General features: G+C 42.8%; 1 protein-coding gene across 7 annotated transcripts in view; it reads right to left on the bottom strand.

Moving 5' to 3' along the window:
• Window positions 1-26,413, bottom strand: part of DOCK11 (dedicator of cytokinesis 11) — a 217,683-nt gene that overhangs the window by 124,103 nt on the left and 67,167 nt on the right. For 6 of the 7 annotated variants that reach the window (XR_003796312.1, XM_029240008.1, XM_029240010.1 and 3 more), the window contains 8 exons: window positions 22,885-23,007; window positions 21,301-21,383; window positions 17,992-18,114; window positions 17,711-17,787; window positions 14,848-15,032; window positions 14,694-14,759; window positions 12,277-12,369; window positions 10,134-10,257 (listed from right to left, as the gene is read on the bottom strand). Coding sequence is in view for 6 of the 7 variants with exons in the window: in XM_029240008.1 (XP_029095841.1) it covers window positions 10,134-10,257; window positions 12,277-12,369; window positions 14,694-14,759; window positions 14,848-15,032; window positions 17,711-17,787; window positions 17,992-18,114; window positions 21,301-21,383; window positions 22,885-23,007 (874 nt within the window). In the remaining variant the exon portion in view is untranslated. The remainder of the gene's footprint in view (window positions 1-10,133; window positions 10,258-12,276; window positions 12,370-14,693; window positions 14,760-14,847; window positions 15,033-17,710; window positions 17,788-17,991; window positions 18,115-21,300; window positions 21,384-22,884; window positions 23,008-26,413) is intronic. The other variant, XM_029240011.1, reaches the window with a different exon arrangement.

Here is a 26,413-nt window from a genome sequence, read left to right as displayed (position 1 = left end):
AGATTACTCTGGGCTTCAAGTGTTTATATAACTCAGCTATAAAAAAGCTTGCTCTGGACTGAGTTCTGGCATATGAGAGAGGGTGTTGGCTGGAGAGTACTTTTGAAAGCCATTGTTTTCTGATGTTTTGAAATACTTTGCGTGAGTGCGTGTGTGTGTGTATGTGTGTCTGTGTGTGTACGCGTGCGTGTGTTTACACTGTGAGCACAGAAGTCAACACAAATCTGGTTAGAATGTTTTCATTCACGTGTTTAATTTGGCAAATGCTTTAATTCTTAAAGAGATTAATATGTTGCTTTCTCTAAGCAGATTGAAAGGCTTTGTTAGATGCTGAAACATGCCTGAAGGGCATCTTACTAGTACAACTTCAGAAATGCTCTACCCAGAGATCTTCTTTTAGAAAAAGCAGAGGAAAGTAACATGAGCAGAAAAACCATGCAAAAGGACTCTGTCAAAGTAGTTAAACTGAAAATTAGACAAATGACAAAAGGTTTCCAGTCCAGAAAGTAGGAAAAGGAAAATATATTTCTTCTTCTTCTTAGGCAACATTTTTTTTCCTTATAGAAATTCTTACTGAGATATAATTCAGATGCCATACAATTCATCTACTGAATATTTAAAGTATACAATTCAATGGCTCTTAGTATATTCACAGAGCTGTGCATCTATTGCCACTATCTAATTCCAGAACTTTTTCATCACCCCAAAAAGGAACTCCATATCCCCTTAGAAGTCACACCCTATTTCCCCTTCTACCAGTCCCGGCCAACCACTGATCTCCTTTCTGTCTCTATGGAATTGCTTAGGCAACATTTTGCACTGTGAATCAATCAGGGCATGGCCAAGGGTATCTTGCAGTCAAAACTCATCTAGCACACTTGGAAGCTATCAAGGTACAATGTCAAGCACAAGCCATCTGGCTCAAAGATGTGAAGCCACTTAAAGGATGGACAGTTAAAAGTGATGAGTGGTGGGGAGGGAGGGACAAATTAGGAGTTTGGGATTAACAGATACACACTACTCTATATAATATAGATAAACAACTAGGACCTACTGTATAGCACAGGGAACTATATTCAATATCTTATAATAACCTATAATGGAAAAGAATCTGAAAAAGAATATATATATATATATATATATATAGGTGTATATACTGAATCACTTTGCTGTACACCTGAAACATTGTAAATCAACTATACTTCGAAAAAATTTTTAATATTTTTTTTAAAAAGTGATGAGTGGCACATAGAACAACCATCTCACACTCCACGAAGCATCTTGCCCAATCTGTCTAGGATTTGGATAAGGAAATAGTCATTTGTTGCTCAGGAGGTGCACTGTCATAGGTTCTCATCATTCTGCCAGATTTCTTCTCAACCTGCAAGGTCCCTACCCTGAATGAACTGCAATTTCTATGGGGATCTAGAAGAGGACCACCCTATCCACAAAGGGAACTTCCTAATATTCAGTCCTGCTGTGGGCCGGGCATCACTCAGATGTCTCACTAGCACCTCAAACTCAACATCAGTCAAACCCTACCATCCCTACCCACAATTCTGCTACCTGGCAATACCTTCTTTCCAGTTTTGAAACTTTAGCGTTAACTTTGAATTACCTCTCCAGTAGCCAATCACTTGCCAGGTTCAGTATATTCCTCTGCAATTCTCTTTTCCTCCACCCACCCACCCCCATTACAGCCATAGTGTGGCCCCCTTTCTCTCCTGGACTTCAGAAATAGCCCCCTAACTGGTGTTTCCTCCTTCCTTCCTTCTTCCTGCTCCAAATCACCTCACCCATTATATTGCCGCCTGATTAGATTTCCTGCAAAACAGCTCTTACTAGTGTTTACAGCCCTCCAGTATTTCCTTATTAGTAACAGAATAAAATCAAACCCACAACCTGGCATTCAGGGCTTTCCACCATCTGATGCTTCCTTTCCAACCTGGCATCCTATGATTCCCTCCCCAGTACCCTGTGCTTTGATCCTATTGAATTACTCGTGGTTCCCTGTCCAGACCCCTCAATACTCTGCCTCTGTACCAGCTGTTCCTTCATCCTGGAATCCTCTACCTTCCTACCAAAACTGCATTATCAAACTCTACCCTGCCCTTTAAGGCCTCACCCAAACACCATCTCCTCCTGGAACCCTTACCTAATTCCCAGCCACTTGTCCCTCCACCAGCTGAAGTAGTAACTCGCTCTTCTCTGACATCACATAGCGCCATTTTCTTGGTAACTACTACTTTCTGTCTTGTGTTATAAATGTCTACACAGGTCTCATTTCCCCTACTAGATCATGTGCTCACTGAAGATGAGATCTATGCTTGGTTCTCCACTGTATTCTCCATAGTACCTCCTATAATATCTTGTACATAATACATACGCAGACATATTTGCTGAGTGAATGAACAAACGAAAAAATTTAAGATTGGTCCAGGGACTTCCCTGGTGGTGCAATGGTTAAGAATCCGCCTGCCAGTGCAGGGGACATGGGTTCGCTCCCTGGTCCGGGAAGATCCCCCATGCCGCGGAGCAACTAAGCCCGTGTGCCACAGCTACTGAGCCTGGGCTCTAGAGCCCGTGCTACGCAACAAGAGAAGCCACCGCAGCGAGAAGCCTGTGCACCGCAACAAAGAGTAGCCCCCGCTCACCGCAACTAGACGAAGCCTGCACGCAACGAAGACCCAATGCAGCCAAAAATAAATAATAGAGAGGAGCTTCAAGATGGCGGAAGAGTAAGACGTGGAGATCACCTTCCTCCCCACAAATACATAATACGTCTACATGTGCAACAACGCCTACAGAAAACCTACTGAACGCTGGCAGAAGACCTCAAACCTCCCCAAAGGCAAGAAACTCCCCACGTACCTGGGTAGGGCAAAAGAAAAAACAAAGACAAAAGAATAGGGACGGGACCTGCAACAGAGGGAGGGAGCTGTGAAGGAGGAAAGGTTTCCACACCCTAGGAAGCTCCTTCGCAGGCGGAGACTGCGGGAGGCGGAGGGGGGAGCTTCGGAGCCGCGGAGAAGGGAGCTTCGGAGCCGCGGAGGAGAGCGCAGCAACAGGGGTGCGGAGGGCAAAGCGCAGAGATTCCCGCACAGAGGATCGGTGGAGACCTGCACTCACCAGCCCGAGAGGCTTGTCTGCTCACGTGCCCGCGCGGGTGGGGGCTGGGAGCTGAGGCTCGGGCTTCCGGCGGAGCGGAAGAGACATTTTCTTGCCTCTTTGTTTCCTGCTGCGTGAGGAGAGGAGATTCAGAGCGCCGCTTAAAGTAGCCCCAGAGACAGGAGCGAGCCGCAGCTATCAGCGCGGACCCCAGAGCCGGGCATGAGACGCTAAGGCTGCTACTGCAGCCACCACGAAGCCCGTGTGCGAGCACAGGTCACTATCCACACCTCCCCTCCCGGGAGCTTCTGCAGCCCGCCACTGCCAGGGTCCCGGGATCCAGGGACAACTTCCCCGGCAGAACACACGGCGCGCCTCAGGCTGGTGCAACGTCACGCTGGCCTCTGCCGCCGCACGCTCCCCCCCCCCCCCCCCCCCCCCCCCCCGCCCCCCGCCCCCCCCCCCCCCCCCCGGCCTCAGTGAACCAGAGCCCCCGAATCAGCGGCTCCTTTAACCCCATCCTGTCTGGGCGGGAACAGACGCCTCAGGCGACCTACACGCAGAGGCGGGGCCAAATCCAAAGCTGAACCCCGGCAGCTGTGCGAACAAAGAAGACAAAGGGAAATCTCTCCCAGCAGTCTCAGGAGCAGCGGATTAAAGCTCCACAATCAACTTGATGCACCCTGCATCTGTGGAATACCTGAACAGACAACGAATCATCCCAAATTGAGGAGGCGGGCTTTGGGAGCAATGATATATATATATTTTCTCTTTTCGTGACTGTGTATGTGTATGATTCTGTGTGTGATTTTGTCTGTATAGCTTTGCTCTGACCATTTGTCCTAGGGTTCTGTCTCTTTTTTTTGTTTTTTTTTTTTCAGTATAGTTTTTATCGCTTGCTATCATTGGTGGATTTGTTTTTTGGTTTGGTTACTCTCTTCTTTCTTTTTTTTTATTACTTTTAAAAATTGTTTTAACAATTATTTTTTATTTAACAACTTTTATTTTATCTTCTGCTTGCTTGCTTGCTTTCTTTTTTTTCTGCCTTTTATTCTGAGCTGTGTGGATGACAGGCTCTTGGTGCTCCAGCCAGGTGTCAGGTCTGTGCCTCTGAGGTGGGAGAGCCAAGTTCAGGACACTGGTCCACAAGAGACCTCCCAGCTCCACGTAATGGCAAACGGCGAAAACTAACACACCATTGTAAAGCAATTATACCCCAATAAAGGTGTTAAAAAAAAAATCAAACAGCGAAAATCTCCCAGAGATCTCCATCTCAACACCAAGACACAGCTCCACTCAATGACCGGCAAGCTACAGTGCAGGACACGCTATGCCAAACAACTAGAAAGACAGGAACACAACCCCATCCATTAGCACAGAGGCTGCCTAAAATTATAATAAGGCCACAGACGCCCCAAAACACACCACCTGATGTGGACCTGCCCACCAGAAAGACAACATCCAGCCTCATCCACCAGAACACAGGCACTAGTCCCCTCCACCAGGAAGCCCACACAACCCACTGAAACAACCTTAGCCACTGGGGACAGACACCAAAAACAACGGGAACTACGAACCTGCAGCCTGCAAAAAGGAGACCCCAAACACAGTAAGTTAAGCAAAATGAGAAGACAGAGAAGCACACAGCAGATGAAGGAGCAAGGTAAAAACCCACCAGACCTAACAAATGAAGAGGAAATAGGCAGTCTACCTGAAAAAGAATTCAGAATAATGATAGTAAAGATGACCCAAAATCTTGGAGACAGAAGGGACAAAATACAAGAAACTTTAAACAAGGACCTAGAAGAAGTGAAGAGCAAACAAACAGTGATGAACAACACAATAAATGAAATTAAAAATTCTCTGGAAGGGATCAATAACAGAATAACTGAGGCAGAAGAATGGATAAGTGACCTGGAAGATAAAATAGTGGAAATAATTACTGCAGAGCGGAATAAAGAAAAACAATGAAAAGAATCGAGGACAGTCTCAGAAACCATTGGGACAACATTAAACGCACCAACATTCGAATTATAGGGGTCCCAGAAGAACAGGAAGAGAAAGGGACGGAGAAAATATTTGAAGAGATTACAGTTGAAAACTTCCCTAATATGGGAAAGCAAATAGTTAATCAAGTCCAGGAAGCACAGAGAGTCCCATACAGGATAAATCCAAGGAGAAACACGCCAAGACACATATTAATCAAACTGTCAAAAATTAAATACAGAGAAAAATATTACAAGCAGCAAGGGAAAAACAACAAATAACACACAAGGGAATCCCCATAAGGTTAACTGCTGACCTTTCAACAGAAACTCTACAAGCCAGAAGGGAGTGGCAGGACATATTTAAAGTGATGAAGGAGAAAAACCTACAACCAAGATTACTCTACCCAGCAAGGATCTCATTCAGATTTGACGGAGAAATTAAAACCTTTACAGACAAACAAAAGCTAAGAGAATTCAGCACCACCAAACCAGCTCTACAACAAATGAGAAGGAACTTCTCTAGGCAGGAAACACAAGAGAAGGAAAAGACCTACAATAACAAACCCAAAACAATTAAGAAAATGGTAATAGGAACATACATATCGATAATTACCTCAAATGTAAATGGATTAAATGCTCCAACCAAAAGACACAGACCGGCTGAATGGATACAAAAACAAGACCTGTATGTATGCGCTCTAAAAGAGACCCACTTCAGACCTAGGGACACATACAGACTGAAAGTGAGGGGACAGAAAAAGATATTCCATGAAATGGAAATCAAAAGAAAGCTGGAGTAGCAATTCTCATATCACACAAAATAGACTTTAAAACAAAGAATATTAAAAGAGACAAAGAAGGACACTACATAATGATCAAGGGATCGATCCAAGAAGAAGATATAACAACTGTAAATATTTATGCACCCAACATAGGAGCACCTCGATACATGAGGCAAATACTAACAGCCATAAAAGGGGAAATCGACAGTAACACAACCATAGTAGGGGACTTTAACACCCCACTTTCACCAATGGACAGATCATCCAAAATGAAAATAAATAAGGAAACACAAGCTTTAAATGATACATTAAACAAGATGGACTTAACTGATATCCATAGGACATTCCATCCAAAAACAACAGAATACACATTCTTCTCAAGTGCTCACGGAACATTCTCCAGGATAGATCATATCTTGGGTCACAAATCAAGCCTTGGTAAATTTAAGAAAACTGAAACCGCATCAAGTATCTTTTCCGACCACAACGCTATGAGACTAGATATCAGGAAAAAATCTGTAAAAAATACAAACACATGGAGGCTAAACCATACTCTACTTAATAACCAAGAGATCACTGAAGAAATCAAAGAGGAAATCAAAAAATACCGAGAAACAAATGACAATGAAAACACGACAACCCAAAACCTATGGGATGCAGCAAAAGCAGTTCTAAGAGGGAAGTTTATAGCAATAGAATCCTACATCAAGAAACAAGAAACATCTCACATAAACAACCTAACCTTACACCTAAAGCAATTAGAGAAAGAAGAACAAAAAAACCCCAAAGTTAGCAGAAGGAAAGAAATCATAAAGATCAGATCAGAAATAAATGAAAAAGAAATGAAGGAAACGATAGCAAAGATCAATAAAAATAAAAGCTGGTTCTTTGAGAAGATAAACAAAATTGATAAACCACTAGCCAGACTCATCAGGATAAAAAGGGAGAAGATCCAAATGAATAGAATTAGAAATGAAAAAGGAGAAGTAACAACTGACACTGCAGAAATACACAGGATCATGAGAGATTACTAAAGCAACTCTATGCCAGTAAAATGGACAACCTGGAAGAAATGGACGAATTCTTAGAAATGCACAACCTTCCAAGACTGAACCAGGAAGAAACAGAGAATATGAACAGACCAGTCACAAGCACTGAAATTGAAACTGTGACTAAAAATCTTCCAGCAAACAAAAGCCCAGGACCACATGGCTTCACCGGCGAATTCTACCAAACATTTAGAGAAAAGCTAACACCTATCCTTCTCAAACTCTTCCAAAATAGGGCAGAGGGAGGAACACTCCCAAACTCATTCTACGAGGCCACCATCACCCTGATACCAAAACCAGACAAAGATGTCACAAACAAAGAAAACTACAGGCCAATATCGCTGATGAACAAAGATGCAAAAATCCTCAACAAAATACTAGCAAACAGAATCCAACAGCACGTTAAAAGGATCATACACCATGATCAAGTGGGGTTTATCCCACGAATGCAAGGATTCTTCAATATACGCAAATCAATCAATGTGATACACCATATTAACAAATTGAAGAAGAAAAACCATATGATCATCTCAATAGATGCAGAAAAAGCTTTCGACAAAATTCAACACCCATTTATGATAAAAAACCCTCCAGAAAGTAGGCAGAGAGGCAACCTACCTCAACATAATAAAGGCCATATATCACAAACCGACAGCCAACATTGTTCCCAATGGTGAAAAACTGAAACCACTGCCTATAAGATCAGGAACAAGACAAGGTTGTCCACTCTCACCACTATTATTCAACATAGTTCTGGAAGTTTTAGCCACAGCAATCAGAGAAGAAAAAGAAATAAAAGGAATCCAAATCGGAAAAGAAGAAGTAAAGCTGTCACTGTTTGCAGATGACATGGTACTATACACAGAGAATCCTAAACATGCCACCAGAAAACTACTAGAGCTAATCAATGAATTTGGTAAAGTAGCAGGATACAAAATTAATGCACAGAACTCTCTGGCATTCCTACACACTAACGATGAAAAAGCTGAAAGAGAAATCAAGAAAACACTCCCATTTACCACTGCAACAAAAAGAATAAAATATCTAGGAATAAACCTACCTATGGAGACAAAAGACCTGTATGCACAAAACTGTAAGACACTGATGAAAGAAGTTAAAGATGATACAAACAGATGGAGAGATATACCATGTTCCTGGATGGGAAGAATCAACACTGTGAAAATGACTCTACTACCCAAAGCAATCTATAGATTCAATGCAATCCCCATCAAACCACCACTGGCATTTTTCACAGAACTAGAACCAAAAATGTCACAATTTGTATGGAAACACAAAAGACCCCGAATAGCCAAAGCAATCTTGAGAACGAAAAACGGAGCTGGAGGAATCAGGCTCCCTGACTTGAGACTACACTACAAAGCTACAGTAGTCAAGACAGTATGGTACTGCCAGAAAAACAGAAATATAGATCCATGGAACAGGATAGAAAGCCCAGAGATAAACCAACGCACATATGGACACCTTATCTTTGATAAAGGAGGCAGGAATGTACAGTGGAGAAAAGACAGCCTCTTCAATAAGTGGTGCTGGGAAAACTGGACAGGTATATGTAAAAGAATGAAATTAGAACACTCCCTAACACCATACACTAAAATAAACTCAAAATGTATTGAAGACCTAAATGTAAGGCCAGAAACTATCAAACTCTTAGAGGAAACCATAGGCAGAACAGTGTATGACCTAAATCACAGCAAGATCCTTTTTGACCCACCTCCTAGAGAAATGGAAGTAAAAACAAAAATAAACAAATGGGACCTAACGAAACTTCAAAGGTTTTGCACAGCAAAGGAAACCATAAACAAGACCAAAAGACAACCCTCAGAACGGGAGAAATTATTTGCAAATGAAGCAACTGCCAAAGGATTAATCTCCAAAATTTACCAGCAGCTCATGCAGCTCAATATCAAAAAAGCAAACAACCCAATCGAAAAATGGGCAGAAGACCTAAATAGACATTTCTCCAAAGAAGATATACAGATTGCCAACAAACACATGAAAGAATGCTCAACATCATTAATCATTAGAGAAATGCAAATCAAAACTACAATGAGATATCATCTCACACCAGTCGGAATGGCCATCATCAAAACACCTGCAAACAATAAATGCTGGAGAGGGTGTGGAGAAAAGGGAACCCTCTTGCACTTTTGGTGGGAATGTAAGTTGATACAGCCACTAGGGAGGACAGTATGGAGGTTCCTCAAAAAACTACATATAGAACTACCATATGACCCAGCAGTCCCACTACTGGGATTACATATACCCTGAGAAAACCATAATTCAAAAAGAGTCACGTACCACAATGTTCACTGCAGCTCTATTTACAATAGCCAGAACATGGAAGCAAACTAAGTGTCCATCAACAGATGAATGGGTAAAGAAGACGCGGCACATATATACAATGGAATATTACTCAGCCATAAAAAGAGGGAAGAGATATGGGGATATATGTATATGTATAACTGAGTCACTTTGTTATAAAGCAGAAACTAACACACCACTGTAAAGCAATTATACTCCAATAAAGATGTTAAAAAAATAAAAAATAAAAATAATTAATTAAATAAATAAAATAAAGATTGGTCCAGGCTAGCTTGGATCTGAATCCCAGGGCGTGCTGATACTGATATGGTGGGGGTGGCACAGGCCATGTTCTTAGGGCCTTCTATGTTCTCCTAAGGATGCTTCCCATTGGCTTATCCAAAGCCTTGCTGAATGAGATCATGACTGGAGCTTTACTACCAAAGCTTATTCAAGTTCGTTAAACCTGTCCTCCTCTCACTAGAACCCCAATCTCCCTCAGGTTCAAAAACGCCCATGGCTCTGGGCTCATGTCCCTCTTCTCAGTGAGCAGAACTGGAAAATTCTGGTTGCTGGGCTATTCTACGTGAAAGAAATGACAAAAACACTGCATCATAATATGGGTTTCTCTCTGAGAGGGGCAATATTACTTTACGTTGCCTATGATAGTCTAAGTACACTGGCAAGCATTTGGACGTGACGTTGGGTAGAAATAATGGATAAAACGAACATATAATTCATCTTTCACCAACGAACTTTTAACTCAGAAATGTACTTTTTGGTGAGGGGAAGTGGTCTGTACCTCGATGAAAAGAGGTTATATATGGCCAAGACAACTCCGTTTCAAATAGCTCTAGAGAGAGACATTTAAAGAGCACACGTACCTGGAGTTTCAACTGTATCCTGCTTTTTGGTTGTTCCCTTTGTGTTAATTTCACAGCTTACATGATAAAAAGTGAAAAGCAAATGATGTTTTTGATGCAGGTGAATGGGAAGCTCAATTTTAATCTGAAATGAAAGCAAAATTACACATAGCATTTTGTTTTCATTGTCAAGCTGGACTGTCAGACCTTTAGCTCTGTTTCATCATACTTTTCCAATGACATACTTTTCTAAATCACAAGCCAAGTGGTCAAATAATAGCTATGATTTAAATATATTCCAAATGCTTTTCTGGTCAGTTTCACAGTTTGACAACAATATTCTCTTGGGTTGTGAGGGCTGATTTATTACTTTTGCTGGAGACTCCAGTGGATTCTCCTGGATTCAACTTGGCAGCAGGATTTTCTGAAACACTGGATCAAAACCACATCCGTACAGCCCAGGGATACTCTGTAACTCAGTGTGAGTCAGTGAATGCAATCCATCTACAATGTGCATTGAATTTGAAAGGCTGCTTTTTTCGACATCACTGCCCTCCTCTGCATGAAGGAAAAATTAAGCCTTTACAAATAAACGTGCAAAAAGTCACTGTGGTATTACGGGATCCGCAAATTACAGTGTACATAAATTTCTTCAGAAGAAGAACACAACCTTACTCTTGAATAAATAAAAAGTATCGTCCTGACACACGAATTTAACACTAAAAATTAATACTTTAAAACAAGCATTGCAAGTACTTCTCCAGTCAGAACCCAACTGCCTGTTTGTAATGCCTCCTGGGAAGCGTATGGGAGAGAGATTACAGATTTAATTGATTTAACACACATACATGGACTTGCACAGGAACACATGCAAACACACACACACGCTCACACTCACTTTCCTGGTTAATATATAGTGAATGCTTGAAAAGTCCATTTCCTAAAGATAATGTGGACTACTTACTACATGAACAAGTTTTCTCTAGTGACTGACATTGGTTATAGAGAGGGATGGATTAAACAGCTTGGTGACGGGACATCTGGCCTAATTATCATTCACACAAGGCGTGGTTTTGGTGTTATAACTAATTTCTGTTGTAGGTATATTTCACCACAGAATATGCCTATTCACAGCATCCAGACCATCTGGGTATCTAATGCTCTGCTGCACATCAATATGGACATACTCCCTCCCTGGGTGGCGAAAATGCAAAGTCCCACTGCCCTCCTCTCCATCCCCGGAGAAAGTAGGGGCACTGGACTGAGAAGGAATGAGTGAGCCTCGGGCTGGGGTTTAAGGCCTCCATACAACAGCAGCTGGGCCTGGGGAAATCAGGACAGCAGGGGGGATGGTTTCAGACCAAGCCAGGGATGGAGACGTGGAACCTGAGAAGCAGAAACAGCAGAGCTTCTGGCCTGGGATACGCATCCGGGTTCCATGGAGACACGTAGCCATCAAAAGCAGTCTGCGGATTTGGATAAGCCGGCTACACGTAGACGAGAAGAGGCTGTGACAGAGACACTAAGAGAGACACTGGAAAGGACACAGAGACATAGAGCTAGAGAAGTGGGAAGGAGGAAAGAGGCAGGGACAGGGTCAGAAAGGCAGACTGAGGAAGGGCGCTCGGAGGCCGGGAGACCGCGCCAGCCCCCTCTGTCTACATTGCGCTGAGGCATTCAGTGCAGCCAGTGGGATTCTGGGGACCCAGCCACGCCGCTGTGTCTCTCGGAGCATTTCACTTACAGAGAGGCTGCACCCTCCCACGCAGGACCACAGGAAGAAAGAGCTAAAAGGGCCTTCAGAAAACCCCTTCTAAATTTCTTATTTTAAAGCTTTGGAAATGGAGACTCAGAAAGAGGAAGTGACTTGCTCAAGGTCACGGAGCCAGTTGTTGTCAAAGTAAGGGCTAGAGTCCCCGTTCCAGTGTGGTGTCTGTTTCCTACGTTATCTCACGCCAGAGCCCCTTCAATTTGTGGGCCAATCTTCCACTGTCACCAAAGGGCACCAAGCAGGCAGTGGCCCCTCGTTCTGAAGTGACATTTTCTATTTTCATGGGGCAAAACATTCAGCGAGTGAAAGTGCAGACACAATATTGGAAATGATTCAAAGAGAAAAAGAAGGTCCACCACTGGGTTTTGTAAACGTCAAAATAACACGCTTTACCTCATCATAGAACTCTGGATTTTGGTTGTGATGCGATACAACAGCATAAGCGTTTGTGGTAAAAACAGGCCCCGCAGGTTTTCCATAAATACACTGCAAAAGGAGGAAACAGAGTCACCACTCTCAATGCCACTCTTTAAACATGATGCTAGGGAACCACATACAGTTAGAGGCATCTGTGAGCCCAGGGTCACGGCCAAGCCCACCCAGCTCTCACCATGAACCTGTAAATTCCAAATCATTTACAGTCACTCCAGACACCACCCCAGACATCGCCTTACTTGGCTGCATGGATGCTTCTGAATTTCCGGCCATCTGAGAAATATAATTCCGACCTAGCTGACAGCAAGAGGCTGAACACTTCTAATCATTTGGAAGGGAAACACTCTCCAACCAGGCCTGGAAAGCTTACTTCTCTCGTGCTATTTGCACTTCTTAGTATGAGAAGCTCCCCTTCAGTCGGTCAGCAACATTAGCTGAATGCTCGCTGTGCAGTGGGTAAGGCGAGGAGTTAACAAAATAGAACCAACAGCAGACCCATTCCTAGCCTCGAGGAATTAGAAACTGAACGTCCATTAAGCTACACACTAGCTTACTGTTCTCTCACTTTATGAGCCACAGTTTAAGAGTCACCAGCTTGCTGTTACACCAATAAAATTAATGGAAGGCTTTCTATGGTTCCATGGAAAGATCCGATTTCATTTCTAGTGTGAGCTTTTCAGTTCCATAGGCCTAATAAGTTCAAGGATGAATATATGGAGTCACTGTGCCAAGGTCCTAACTGCCTCACTCGGGTACTTCGGAGCTAGCCTCCGGGCCAGCTAAGAAATGAAAGTGACACTCCACGTGAGTGCAACGCCAGCTCTCCTTAAATATGGTCATGGAGGCAATTTGCAGGCACTGCGGAGAGGTAACCTAAGAATCTTTAAGTATACAAAAAGGATATCGGATGAATGGCTAAAGAAGATGTGGCACATATATACAATGGAATATTACTCAGCCATAAAAAGAAACGAAATTGAGTTATTCGTAGTGAGGTGGATGGACCTAGAGTCTGTCATACCGAGTGAAGTGAGTCAGAAAGAGAAAAACAAATACCGTATGCTAACACATATATATGGAATCTAAAAACAAACAAAAAATGGTGATGAAGAACCTAGGGGCAGGACAGGAATAAAGATAGAGATGTAGAGAATGGAGTTGAGGACACGGGGATGGGGAAGGATAAGCTGGGACAAAGTGAGAGAGTGGCATGGACACATATACACTACCAAATGTAAAATAGATAGCTAGTGGGAAGCAGCCGCATAGCACAGGGAGATCAGCTCGGTGCTTTGTGACCGCCTGGAGGGGTGGGATAGGGAGGGTGGGAGGGAGGGAGACGCAAGAGGGAATAGAGGTGGGAACATATGTATACGTATAACTGATTCACTCTGTTATAAAGCAGAAACTAACACACCATTGTAAAGCAATTATACTCCAATAAAGATGTAAAAAAAAAAAAGGATACCGCATGGGGGCGAAGAAAATGTTATTCTCATCTCCACTGAAGGAAGAATCAGAGAACATACACCTCATTTGAGCCAGCTAATTCTTAATTTAACCTAGCTTTCTCTGTGAAAAAACTCTCTTTTCAAGGGTCAGAGCTATTAACCGTTCAATGACTTAACTGGGGCTATGCCAGCCTCTTTCCCGAGGTGGTTTAAGTGGAAAATTTGCCATCCATCTGTCCGATTTAGGCTCAAGCTAGAGAAGTTGGGAAGCCAGATAAACACTCTGTGATGGCTAGACGGTCTGACTTCTCTCTCAGGCCTCTGATTAATGGGCTATGGGCTAAAGGGCCAAAAGTAAAAAGCGGCTGTAAAGAGTGAAAATGCAAGGGCACTGTGAAGTGACAGGTATTTAAGGATTGCGGTATCAGATAATGCTGAGATGCTTTTCGTGGATCACTAATTCAAGTTTGGAGGCACCATTTGGCCAGCCACAGACGAGAAGTCATATCTCAGATCAAAGCAGTTATGCTGTGCTTCTGTCAGCTCGAAGCCCGTTCAGGTTTCAAGGAGAAAGGAGTTTAAACTCCCCTGATGGTACCGTTATAAGCTGTCAGGTCACGAGAAAACGACCTTGTGACTGGGCATTGGAGCAATGCAAAATCAAAGTGGGGCAAAGGCAAAAATCTGGCATATGAAGCTTACCCATTTTTAAAGCTATATATGCTCCTAACCCATTCTGTTATTTCTTAGTATTTAACACATTCTTATAGTTAATGTGTGAGAGTAGAGAAGACGATGTAACATTTGTCGCATTAGTACATTCTCCTCGACATTTAAACACATTAAACTTAGCATACAGAACTACCGCGTACCAAAATCTCTATCTCTACTAAAAATGCATGCTTATCAATATCACAAACAAACCTTTACAGCGCTAGCATCACTTTCATCCGAATCCCGGAATTCCACACAGACCGCGATGTTCCTTGCCTAAAATGATTCATCGTTCAAAATGAGTGACAAAACAAAATTATAAATAACATTTTACACCCCAAAACATTTAGTTTACACTGTGTACCTTGGCAAATGTTTTCTGGCTATCGTATTTTAACTGCAAGGGGTATACATATAGATGGTTTTTGTAAACGGTAAATGGATAACAATATTTTGTCATTTCTGGCACAAACTCTTCAACTTCCACAGTAATATTTTGACAATTCTTTTCAAAAGGCTTCAGGGGCACATATGAAGACGTAATACAGTCTGTAGCAGAAAAAAGAACAGGCAAAGATGTAACAATCATTAACACATGCCTGCATTTATAAAAATATACATGATTTGTGTTCTCAGAGAGCAGTTTAACAAACAGAATTCTTAGTGATTGACAAAAAGTTACACAAGCACTTTAAGGACCCAGAAGAGCAAGTAGGAGTAAGTAGCCTGATGCTGGTTTTAGTGAAACCCTTCAAACCAGACGTGGATTGCTATTTCATTCTCAACGTCGAGTGATTTGCCAAATATAACACATCATAATTTTGACAAATTTAAACTCTGCAAAGAAATCCATTACATTTTTCCTCCTGTGACTGCAATTTAGCTTTCACTGCAAATTTCTACTGGTATCAGGGAAGTAACAGTAAATTTATGCCAATTAGCTCATGGCTAGTCACTCTTAAAAAGTTAACTTGGTGCAGGTGCAAATTTTCACTTAAGAAATAATGGCAGCCTTCTGAAACTACAAATCTTATGATGTGTTCCCAATAATAAATTCAATCCTCCCAAAAGTGGAAAACACAAAGCCTCAGAGAGGTGTAGCAGCAGCACATGTTATTGAGGTAGCCCCTTGTAGTAAAGGTTATTCATACACTTAAGGGGCTCTAAGACTGCTGGTCCTTGCTGCAGAGCAATACTGATGGAGAAGGAAGACCCCGGAGAGTCAGACCTGAGGACACAATATTTTTCGTTGGGTTTGGCTTTCTATTATAGCGATACTTACAACAGAATATCTGGAGGTACGGAGTAAAGGTACAAAGAAACAAGTGATCATTTCACTACCCGGAGATAACTACTACTACTCTTTTGGCATATTTTCTTCTAGTCTTCTTCCTATGCGTGTTTTATATAACAACACAAAAATCCCACTGTATACAGAACTTTATCCTGTTGGGTTTTTTTTTTTGGCGTTTTATCTGATGTCTTATTTCATGAATTCTTTGTAAACATCATTTTTCATAGCTGCATCAAGTTTCATGGTATCTGGATACCATAACTGCCTTAACCACACTGACAGTGTTGGGCTCTGGTTGTTTCCAAATCCCCCCACCCCACATAAACAACACTGCAAAGAACACCTTTATGCATAAACTCCTGTCTACACTTCAAATTATTTCTTTAGGAAAAAAATAAGCCATTGTACTCTTAGATAGATGTCTTAAAATGTCAATTGCCACTCTCCTACTTCAATCTTTTCGTGACTTCTCATGGTACTTGGAATGAAATTCAGTCTTTTAAGGAGTTACCACGGTCTTTACAATTCTCTACGTGACGTGATTTTGCCTACTTCTCCTACTTCATCTCCTACTCTCCCTTGCGCCCGTCACACACTACACCAGAGCCACATTGGCTCCGTTTCTGTCCATACAAACCAAGCTAGCTCCCACCTCAAGGTCTTTACATATGTGACACCCTCAGAGCAGAATGTACAGTCACAATCACCACATGCTGGCGGGGTCACATGGTGAGCCTTCACTGGCCACCCTTTTTAAAGCAGCCTGCCCAACCACAGACTGAAATTATTCATTTATTTGTTTTCTTGTTTAATGTCTGTCATTCATTCTAGACTGTAATCTCCATACTTTCAAAGCATCTGGTAAGTATTCAATAAAGTTTACTCAATAAATTTATTCGGTGAATAAATGGCTAGACAGAATCTCAGAAATGGAATGCCTTCGTTACGGACATTCATGGATATCTACTGCCAAATTGTATTCCTACTCGTGATGGGGGACGGTGCCTGGCCAAAACCTAGCCAGCATTAGACAGTTCCACTTCATTTTTGTAAATCTGATAGATGAACAGAAACATCCCAATGCTTAAATGTTTACCTTTGTGTTAGTGGCATAATTACTGAGACTGGACATTTTAAAAAGATTTAGAAGTCATTTTATTTCCTGCAAATTGTCTTTTGTGTCTCCTGAGATCATAGATTCTTTAGACAAGAAAAGAGATTCTCCTCCTTTTGGATCCCTTCGTTGATGAAACTCATCCAAACTCATCCAAACTCATCCAAGGCAAAAGGAGCAGAAACTCACTGGAGCACACTCACACTGTGAGCACACTCACACTGTGAGCACACTCACAACATCATATATAATACATGAAACAGCACCTGATAAAATCAACTCAATTCACTTCCTAATCTGTAACTATTTACCATGTGTCCTGGGTTGAACAGCGTCCCACCAAAACTCATGTCCACTAGAAGCTCAGAATGTGACCTTACTTGGAAATAGGGTCTTGGCAGATGTAATTAGCTAGGAGGATGAGATCATAATGGATTAAGGTGGGCCCTAAATCCAATGACTGGTGTTCTTAATAGAAGGCCATGTGAGGACAGAGGCAGAGATTGGAGTGATGCAACTACAAGCCAAAGGATGCCAAGGAGAGTCAGCAGCCACTAGAAGCTAGAAGAGGCGAGGAATGATTCTTCCTTAGAGCATTCAGAGGGAGCATGGCCCTGCTGACACCTTGATTTTGACCTCTAGCCTCTAGAACCACAGAATAAATTTGTGTTTTAAGCCACCCAGTTTGTAATACTTTCTTACAGCAGCCCTAGGAAACGAATATACCATGTAAACCTCAAGAAAAACACTGAGAAGATAAAAACCTGAGATTCAAGCATAATAGCTCTGTAGGCTTATTTGCAATATGTAAGTTCTTACTTGATAAATCCACAGGAACACATTCTACTGTGATGTTTAGCTGCCCAGGAATAATCTGCAATTTGGTCTTCTCTGGCCTAGATGTAAAATAAGAATATTTTATACTTAAAAATATGATTAAGAAGTGCATTGGTTACACTTTATCCAAACTCCCAAACGCTTCCAAAATCCAAATGCTCCGAAGCATTTGATTTTTCCCATATATGACTCACGTTCAGAATCTGAAGGAATTATAATTCATCTATTATACTGATCTACTGCAGTAACTCCCAAACACTTACTTCTTGTATTCTGAGAGCAACTTGAGAATGTCTTCGTTTGAAAGCTTGCTACTGTCTTGTTTATACAAAGGAGAAAATCTCCCATCCAGGTCCAGAGAACCTTGAACATCTTTGAAAATGGGTCTAAAACAGGAACAGAAGGGGTTTTTTTAACTCCAAAGTATTGATAAATTAAGATAAAATAGTGGTGGTGGGAGTAGAAAATGGTGAAACTATCTTGGAACATAATTCGGCAGCTTCTCCTGAAGTTAAGCATACACCTACCCTCTGATCCTGCAATTCCACTCCTAGGCATATTTCCACATGGTACTTGACCGTTCACAGCAGATTTATTTGTTATAGCCCCAAACTGGCAACCACCCAGATATTCATCAACAGGTGAACAAACAAATCGTGGTATATTCTTACAATGGAATACTACTCAAAATGAACAACTGATACAACATTATGGATGAAACTCAAAAACAGATTGAGCACAAGAAACCAAATGCAAGGGACTTCCCTGGTGGTCCAGTGGTTAACACTTCTCCTTCCAATACAGGGAGTGCGGGTTCCATCCCTGGTCGGGGAGCTAAGATCCCACATGCCTCGTGGCCAAAAAACCAAAACATGAAACAGAAGCAATACTGTAACTAATTCAATAAAGACTTTAAAAATGGTCCACATCAAAAAAAAAAAGTCTTAAAAAAAAAAACCAAATGCAAGAGTACATACTGCATGATTCCACTTATATGATAGTCTAGAATAGGTAAAAGTCATCTAAGGTCAGTGGTTGCCTGGGTGTGGGTGGGACGGCTGACTGGACAGGCATATGAGGAAACTCTCTGGAGTGACAGACATGTTCTATATCTTGGTTGGGGTGGTAGTTTTATGACTGTAAGTATCTGTGAAAATTCATCAAGTTGGACATATAAAATGTGAATTTTAATCAAAGGTAAATTACCTCTCAATAAAGTTGATCAAAATTGAATTAGATATTTAAGATCAATTTATAGAGTCTACAATATATATGTAAAGTTTCCAGTATGAATTGGAATTATTCCCTCCCCCTCCCCTTCTTCCATTTTTCAAGCGGCTCTTTTACTGCTAAATCGGGAAGTAATGTACAAGCACCCGACACACTGGAAGCAGCTGCGGCCAGAAGCGCAATTCCCCCTGGCAGAACCGCTGAAAATGTGGTTATAGGCATTAACTATTGTTCCTACTTCTAAGCATACCTCCTTTATTTTCAGTAAACAGGGGTTTATCACACATCTTTTAAATACCCCAGCCAAGCCTTTAGAGTGAGTTCCTGCTACTGCTGACAACCAAAATAATTCAGGCAGAAAGAAAACAGCATAATTCCACATCAGAACTGAGGATCAAAGCTTCTAACTTTGAAGATTTTAAAATTTATTTTTCTACTGGCAAATCAGCATCAAGCAGCTACTCCTATGGCCTGAAGGGGGGCGGGGGGCAGTGTGCCACAGGTGTCCAGAGTGGGCTCTGAACTCAGATGCCATGAGCGCTGAGCCCTACTCACACACATGCCATGTGAACTTGGGCAAGGATTTTTTTTTTTTTTATTTAAGTGACTCAATTTCCTCGTCTCTAAGATGGGGGAGAATACTACCCACCTCTTTTTTTGAGGGGGGTATGTATGTATGTGTGTATGTATGTATTTATTTATTTGTTTGGCTGTGCCGGGTCTTAGTTGTGGCATGCAGGATCTTCGTTGCCGCGTGCAGGATCTTTAGTTGCGGCATGCGAGATCTAGTTCCCTGACCAGGGATCGAACCCGGGACCCCTGCATTGGGAGCGCAGAGTCTTACCCACTGGAGCACCAGGGAAGTCCCAATACCCACCTCTTAGGGAAGTATACATTAAACACTTAGACCTCTGCCTTATACACTGAGCACTTAATCCCTATAAATAATAACAGCAGCAGCAGCTGGAGCGTCACTAAGTATGCTTATATTTACAGGCCATATTTCACCTTCTATAATGCCTAAATATACCACCCTCCACTACTCTTTGCCCTTGACCTATCCTTGGCTATCATTCTTACCAGTCTGCAAAACAAGGACAAGGTGCCTTTTCATCTACCAACATACAATGCATTTTGAGACCTTCCCCCAAATGAAATGATTATAAAGAGTGACAGAAGACTTAATTAACTTAGAATCTCCTATCCTTATGCTACTCCTCAGCACCCACTGAACATAACTGATTGAATTATTCAGAACATGGTGCCCTTTCCCCAGAAGTCCCAGTGAGCTGTACAGGCTGTACCACAAACAAGCCAGTGAACTTGTACTTCAAAGGGGGAATAAGCAAGAAGCACGTTTTAAGTCATCACTGTAGGTAGACTTGCAAGATCTGGAGAAAAAACATGTAACCCACCATCAGATATGTGGTATAGATAATACACTTCCTAATAGACTACCCCTGAAGGGGTTGCCAAATTTGTCATCAGAAAGCAAGAAAATCTATTAAGTAATTACACACTTGCACTTAACAACAGCATTCTTTGCCTTCTCATTTTTAGTATGTTTTCCAGAATTACTCTATGATGGCTTTTCAAAGCATAAACCCAGCCAACTCTGAAACAGTGGGCACACTGTACATAATTCACTACAATTTCTGGTTTTCTGGAAAAAAATCCATCACTTTAGCAAATAAGCTCTGCTTTAAAATGCAATAAAATTAAGTGGTGTCAGTCAGATCAGTAACCCAAGCCAAAGAAAATTTCCCTGAAGCAAGACATTTGAAAAAGTGAAAGGTCTTTGAGGCACAGCAAATTCTAAGAGAAAGAATTCTTATATCGTGTTACAGACTGAATGTTTGTATCGTTCCCCCCACCTGGCCCCATGCCGCCAAAGTTCATTTGTTGAAATCTAATCCCCAAGGTGATACTTGGAGGTAGGGCCTTTGGGAGGTGATTCGGTCATGAGGATGGAGACCTCATAAATGGGATTAGTGCCCTTATAAGAGGCCAGAGAGCTAGCCCGCCCTCGTTCCACCAGGTGAGGATACACGGAGAAGTTGGTTATCTAAAACCTGGAAGACAGTCCTCACCAGAACCCAACCATGCTGGCACCCTGATCTCGGAATTCTAACCTCTGGGTACGAAATAAATGTCTGTTGTTTAAGCCACCCAGTCTATAATAATTCATTATAGCAGTCCGAATGAACTGAGACACATCCCAAGTGTCCCAAGATGTAACTGGCTTGTCAGAAACAGACTTCCAAATGCTACTGGGAAAGACGACAGCCCTCAACTTTACATATGAGCGTGAATAGATGGGTCAGGATTATATTTGTACAAACCTGGCAGCCCAAGCAAAGGGCATTCTGTATTGTCCAAGGCGGCTACACACTTGCTTAGCTGTCCTGTGCACCTTCTGGGCTGTCTAAGGGCAGAAATAAGAAGACAAGATCATATTTGTTCAAACTACCAGGGACTCACCCAGAAAAATAATTGCCCCAACTCACTGATATAAAACATCAAAATCTAGGAAAACAATATATAGAAATAGCTACAGGTAAAACACAACACACATCAGCCACCCACTTTTCAAGATGAAAGTATTTCCTAAAGGTTCTGTGTTTTCTCATCAACAAAGCCCTCATCGAGATATCAGAAGACAAAATAGATGTAGGGCATGTTTTGCACCAAAGACCACTACTGGGAAAATTTAAGCAGTTTTAATGTGTATTTCCTTTCACAACGTGAGCAGGCAGACACTCATCATTCTTGGGAGAAGTTTGTTCTAGGTACTGCTGACCTTTTTACTCCCAAGATAAAAGCCAAATAAATGACCAAGAATCAATGCAATTAGTTTAGCGTGGGCAGGAATTGCTGTTTGCACAGGCACTGGGAGATGGCAAAGGAGATTAACTGCCTACAGAGTCTAAACAGGCTGCGAAAACGCTGGCTGTAAGCTCACCCCTAGGGATACAAAATGCTAGAGGCTTTTATCTATACTGTTCAGAGTTTCTTTTCCCACAAATTGGTCATAGGTCTCCTCAGCATCTCCCACTTAATAAACACTATTTGGACACACAGCTAAATGCTACATATAACAGATCGACTCTTATAAATACTCAGCAGCTGGAGTGCCGCTAGTGAACTGTGCCACAAATGCTTTCCCTCTCTGGGCCTCACTTTTCTCATTTATAAAATGAGACGAGAGAATTAGATCAATAATTTCCAAAAGTTTGGAATTCATGATCCAGAAATTTGGATGATTCTATGGGTCGCCGACTTTGAAGGCTGCCATTTAAAGCCCTTGGATGGTAAAAAAACAATCCCTGCCATTTCATACGCCAACATTTCAGGAAAGACAGACAGGTGTAATGTCTAAAAGGTAGGAAGGGCAAAAATCTCAGAATAAAGGACAGCCCTTCGAATAAAATACATTGAAGTTTCATGAACGGCTCACTATCTTGTCTCTCTTTTCTCATTTCATCACAGATAGGAGTAAATTTGAGTACAGACTGGCATTTGGAAACTGCAGGACTGGGTCATTTTTATCCTCCCAGCTCTGACATTCTAAGCCTGTATTGCAGGGCTGGGAGTAAAGGAAGGGTAGCTATTGCTAAGGATACGGTATCAATGAACAGGTGTTGCCTAAAAGCCTTTAGCTCTTACTTTGATAAACAAGCAAAAATCAGATCGTCATGTAAAAAGGACATAAAGGAAAAAGGGGAAAAGTCACGTTCAAGCCTTAGCATGCATACTCACATAGTAAACAACGTTTTCAGAAAATACCGCATGCTGCGAGAACGTTGCGGGATTTTTTTGTTTTTTGTTTTCTTTTGGGAGGAATCATTGATGATACCATTTAAAATACCAATAAAAGGCAAATTCTACATCAGGCTGAAATGCTCACAAACGATCTTTATAAATACCTTTGCCGGGTCGGAATTTTTGATGTAGGGTTCCGCACAGTGCGTGATGTTTCCCTGGAGCACCTTTTCAATTCTCGCAACCAGGAAAATTTCAGGATGTGGATTCGTCACTGAGAAAATTCCCTGGAAAAAATTCCTTCCGTTAGACTTTTCTCGAATGTAACCTCATGTATACAGTTGTTTGGTTAGTGATTCCTAGTGGTGTGTTTAGCACAGAATGTTGATATTCAACATAGGATCATGTCCAGGGCCCTGGCAATAGATAGCATTTCCTTTCATACAGCTTCATACAGTTTCCCAGGCTCCCAATGCTCCTTTCAAAATGGATTTTCTATTTTGTCACCAATTTCACGTGTATTATTAGTCCACAAAGCGCAGGTGTCACCCTGGCTGCTTAGCCTCTTGTGTTCGGCGGTGTTTGCGAGGTGCATCCTTAGGCCTTATCAGTACGGCGTGTATTGTTTGGCTTAAGCGGCATGTGCAAAGATAGCGTGCATTTCTGAAGTGGAACCGGATATGCATTTTTAAACGTAACTGCCTGTAACTCCAGGGCAATTCACTCACACTTAACTACTACTGATGGTAGCTAAGAAGGAAGAAAATACTTTGCTGCTCTGTATAACATAAAAACTGAATCATCCTATAGAAACCATTCCTTTGTTGCAGTTAAAGAGCCCTGGTGCTCTCAGCGTAAAGGTAGAGGACAGAGGATCCGAAACTCCTTTTGTTCCCAAACACTTTATCTCAGGTACTAATGTAGATGCAACCCAAGTTCCATGAGTTTTCTTTGAGGGCATGTGGAACAAGCATATCATCTCCTGTTCCAGTTCAGCTCCTTCCAAATATAATGTCTTCCAAATAGCCTGTTAGTTGGTTATGTCCGTTGCTTAAGGAAGCACCACACAAATGAATTCAAGTGTAAAAATCCATCACTGGGACCCTACCAAGTTTTATTTTTCTGCTTGGTATATTACCAACTGTGTTAAGATAGTGTGTTCCAGTTTTCAAAGCATTTCAGACACGGTAGCTCATCTGTTCCAGAAAGAACCCTCTGAGGTAGACAGGAAAGGAGAGAAAACCGAGTGTAGGACGCTAAGTAATTCCCCCAAATCCAGCAGCTTCTAAGGGTCCCGGATTATGGCTGATTTAGCTTTGAATTCCCAAGCAGCAAGCATGGAAGAAAGTGGTTAAAAACTGTTCGGGGAGTCAAATCTCCTGGGTTCAAATGCTGACCCCACCATTTATGGGTTTAGGCAAGTCGTATCCTCTCTACATCTCAGATTGCCCATCTATGAAATGGGGGGTGATGAGAGTAAGAGCGCTTTCGTAACCTTCTTGAGTGGATTAAATGAAGTAATGCACATTAGGTACCTGGTTATTGCCAGAGTAACCCAAAGCATCCCAAGATCACAGAACTTGATTTTTGGTTCTGCCAGGAGCGTGCTGCCCGGGCTGTGACATGCAGCTGGCAGACTGCTAGAGCGGCTCCCGCAGAAGGTATGCTGAGCAGTGCACCCTGAGTGCAATCTCATGCTTTCTGATTGTCACGTGACTGTGCTAGAGAGTTTTCGTGCACCATCTCCCTCAGTCTTCATAAAAACCCTTGAACGCAAGCACTACGATATACACATTTTACAGATTAAGAAACTGAGGCTTAGAGACGTTCACGCAGTAAGTGGGTGAAGACTGCAGCCAGGGCTTCCAGACAATACGCAGCCTCTCAGCCTCTTGACCTAGGCTTCCAACATCTCACGCGATACAGCTTGACGAGAACAGTAACACCAATTACTGCCACGGCTAACATTCACTGAGCGCCTATTGTTCCCCATGCCCAGTACTCCAGCTGTTCCCCCAGCCATTTCCCCACACTGATGCGAGCAACGAATATTATCATTTAAAAGGATTTGACAACTGATAAGAGGAAGCTGCTTTCACTCGTTTAATCTGTTATCACTGTTACTACTGCTCTTAATAGCAGCCACGTCTTACTGAGCCAACTCGGCGGGCCTGGTACAGGGCCGAGTGCTTTCTAGGGACAGCACACGTTGTCTGAGCCTCACAGTCACCCTGGATGCAGGTACTATGGTTACCTCCAGTTTACAGATGAGGATGCTGAGGCACAGAGATGCTCACTGTTCAAGTGACCAGGATTCCGGTCCAGGGGGAGACTCTCTGCAGCTGCTTCGCCTTTTGTCCCACCAGCTTCAAGCTCTCCCCCGTCCCCGGAACACAGAAGGGTAACCAGAGCGCACCCAGGAATCCTGTGTGGGCTGGGAGTCTGGCTCTTTAGGACAAGGCCTCTGGCCCTTCCCTCCTGTCCCACCAAGGAGGCATGGATGGGCCTGCCCCCGCCGGAGGGTGACTCTCACCCACTTCACTGCCCCCTCCCTCTAAAGAACGGGCCAGGTCCCCCCCCCCCAGCCCAGTCCGCAGCACTTAGCCCCCAGAGCACGGCAGGGCATGTGACGGCAGAGTGCCCCCTTTCCACTAGCGCCCAACACCTGCTGCCCCCCAGCGGGGAGCCCACAAGCCACAGGTCCGTCTGGGGGACACGGGGGACTGAGCTCTGTCAGGGCATCTGGGAGTGAAGTAACTGATCACAGTGGCTGTTTGGCGGCAGGAAGGCAAAACTACTCAACGGACCCAGCTTCCTCCTTTTCCTGTGGTCACCTTGTTGCTCCAAGGAGCAGAACGGCCCGCCAGCCCCCACTGTCCACCAAGCCCTGGAGTGGCCTCTTTCTACAGATCATGCCACCCCTCGAACAGCCTTGGTGGAGGTGACGGGGTTGCCAGAGAGCCCTTTCCAGGAATGCTGGGGAACCAGGCTGTTTCCCCATCTCTAGGGTGACAGGGAAGCAGTGCAGTAGAGGGGGGAATGCTCCTCATCTCAGTAGCTCTGTGACCTTGAGTAAGCCACCTGACTGCTCTGTGCCTCAGTTTCCTCATATATAAAATGGGAATAGGAATAGGCCCTACCTACTTTACTGGGGGTGTGGTAAGAATTAAATGACTTTATACAGATAAAGTACCTAGAGAAATACGGGCGGAAAAAATTGCTGAAAAACATCTGATGAGCTGAGATTAGCATTCAGATCTGCTAACATCCAGTCTCTCCCTACACAGTACTGCATCCTAGTCCTAAATGGGAGGAAGATGAAGAAAAAGCCTTCTTCAAAAGAAAATGTCCAAATATTGGAGCAAATGACCGCTTCCTGGTATCTTTAGTTGATCTGGAACAAGGGTGCAAAATGATAAAGCCATTTGAGGCCGCTGCCGATTCCTTCGAAGCCTCTCTCACGTCCCACATCTTCTATGCAGTCTTCTAAGGCAACTCCTGACCCTTGACCCCTCCTCACATTCCAAACTCCTCCGCTCCCATCGCGTGATACACTTCAGCACTTAATTACATACTGCCTAATGTTGTTGACTGAGGTCTTTCAAACAGACCTAGGCTCAAATCCCACCTTCACCACTACCAGCCATGTCATGACGGGCAGCTTATACATCATTGGCTTAGAAGGACTTATTT

The sequence above is a fragment of the Monodon monoceros genome, unplaced genomic scaffold (genome assembly GCF_005190385.1).
Source record: "Monodon monoceros isolate NGI ecotype Baffin Bay Population unplaced genomic scaffold, NGI_Narwhal_1 Super_Scaffold_22, whole genome shotgun sequence".
In the NCBI taxonomy this organism is placed as follows: domain Eukaryota; kingdom Metazoa; phylum Chordata; class Mammalia; order Artiodactyla; family Monodontidae; genus Monodon; species Monodon monoceros.
The sequence above is the reverse complement of the archived record's forward strand: the minus strand, read 5'-3'. Positions and strand labels throughout refer to the sequence as shown.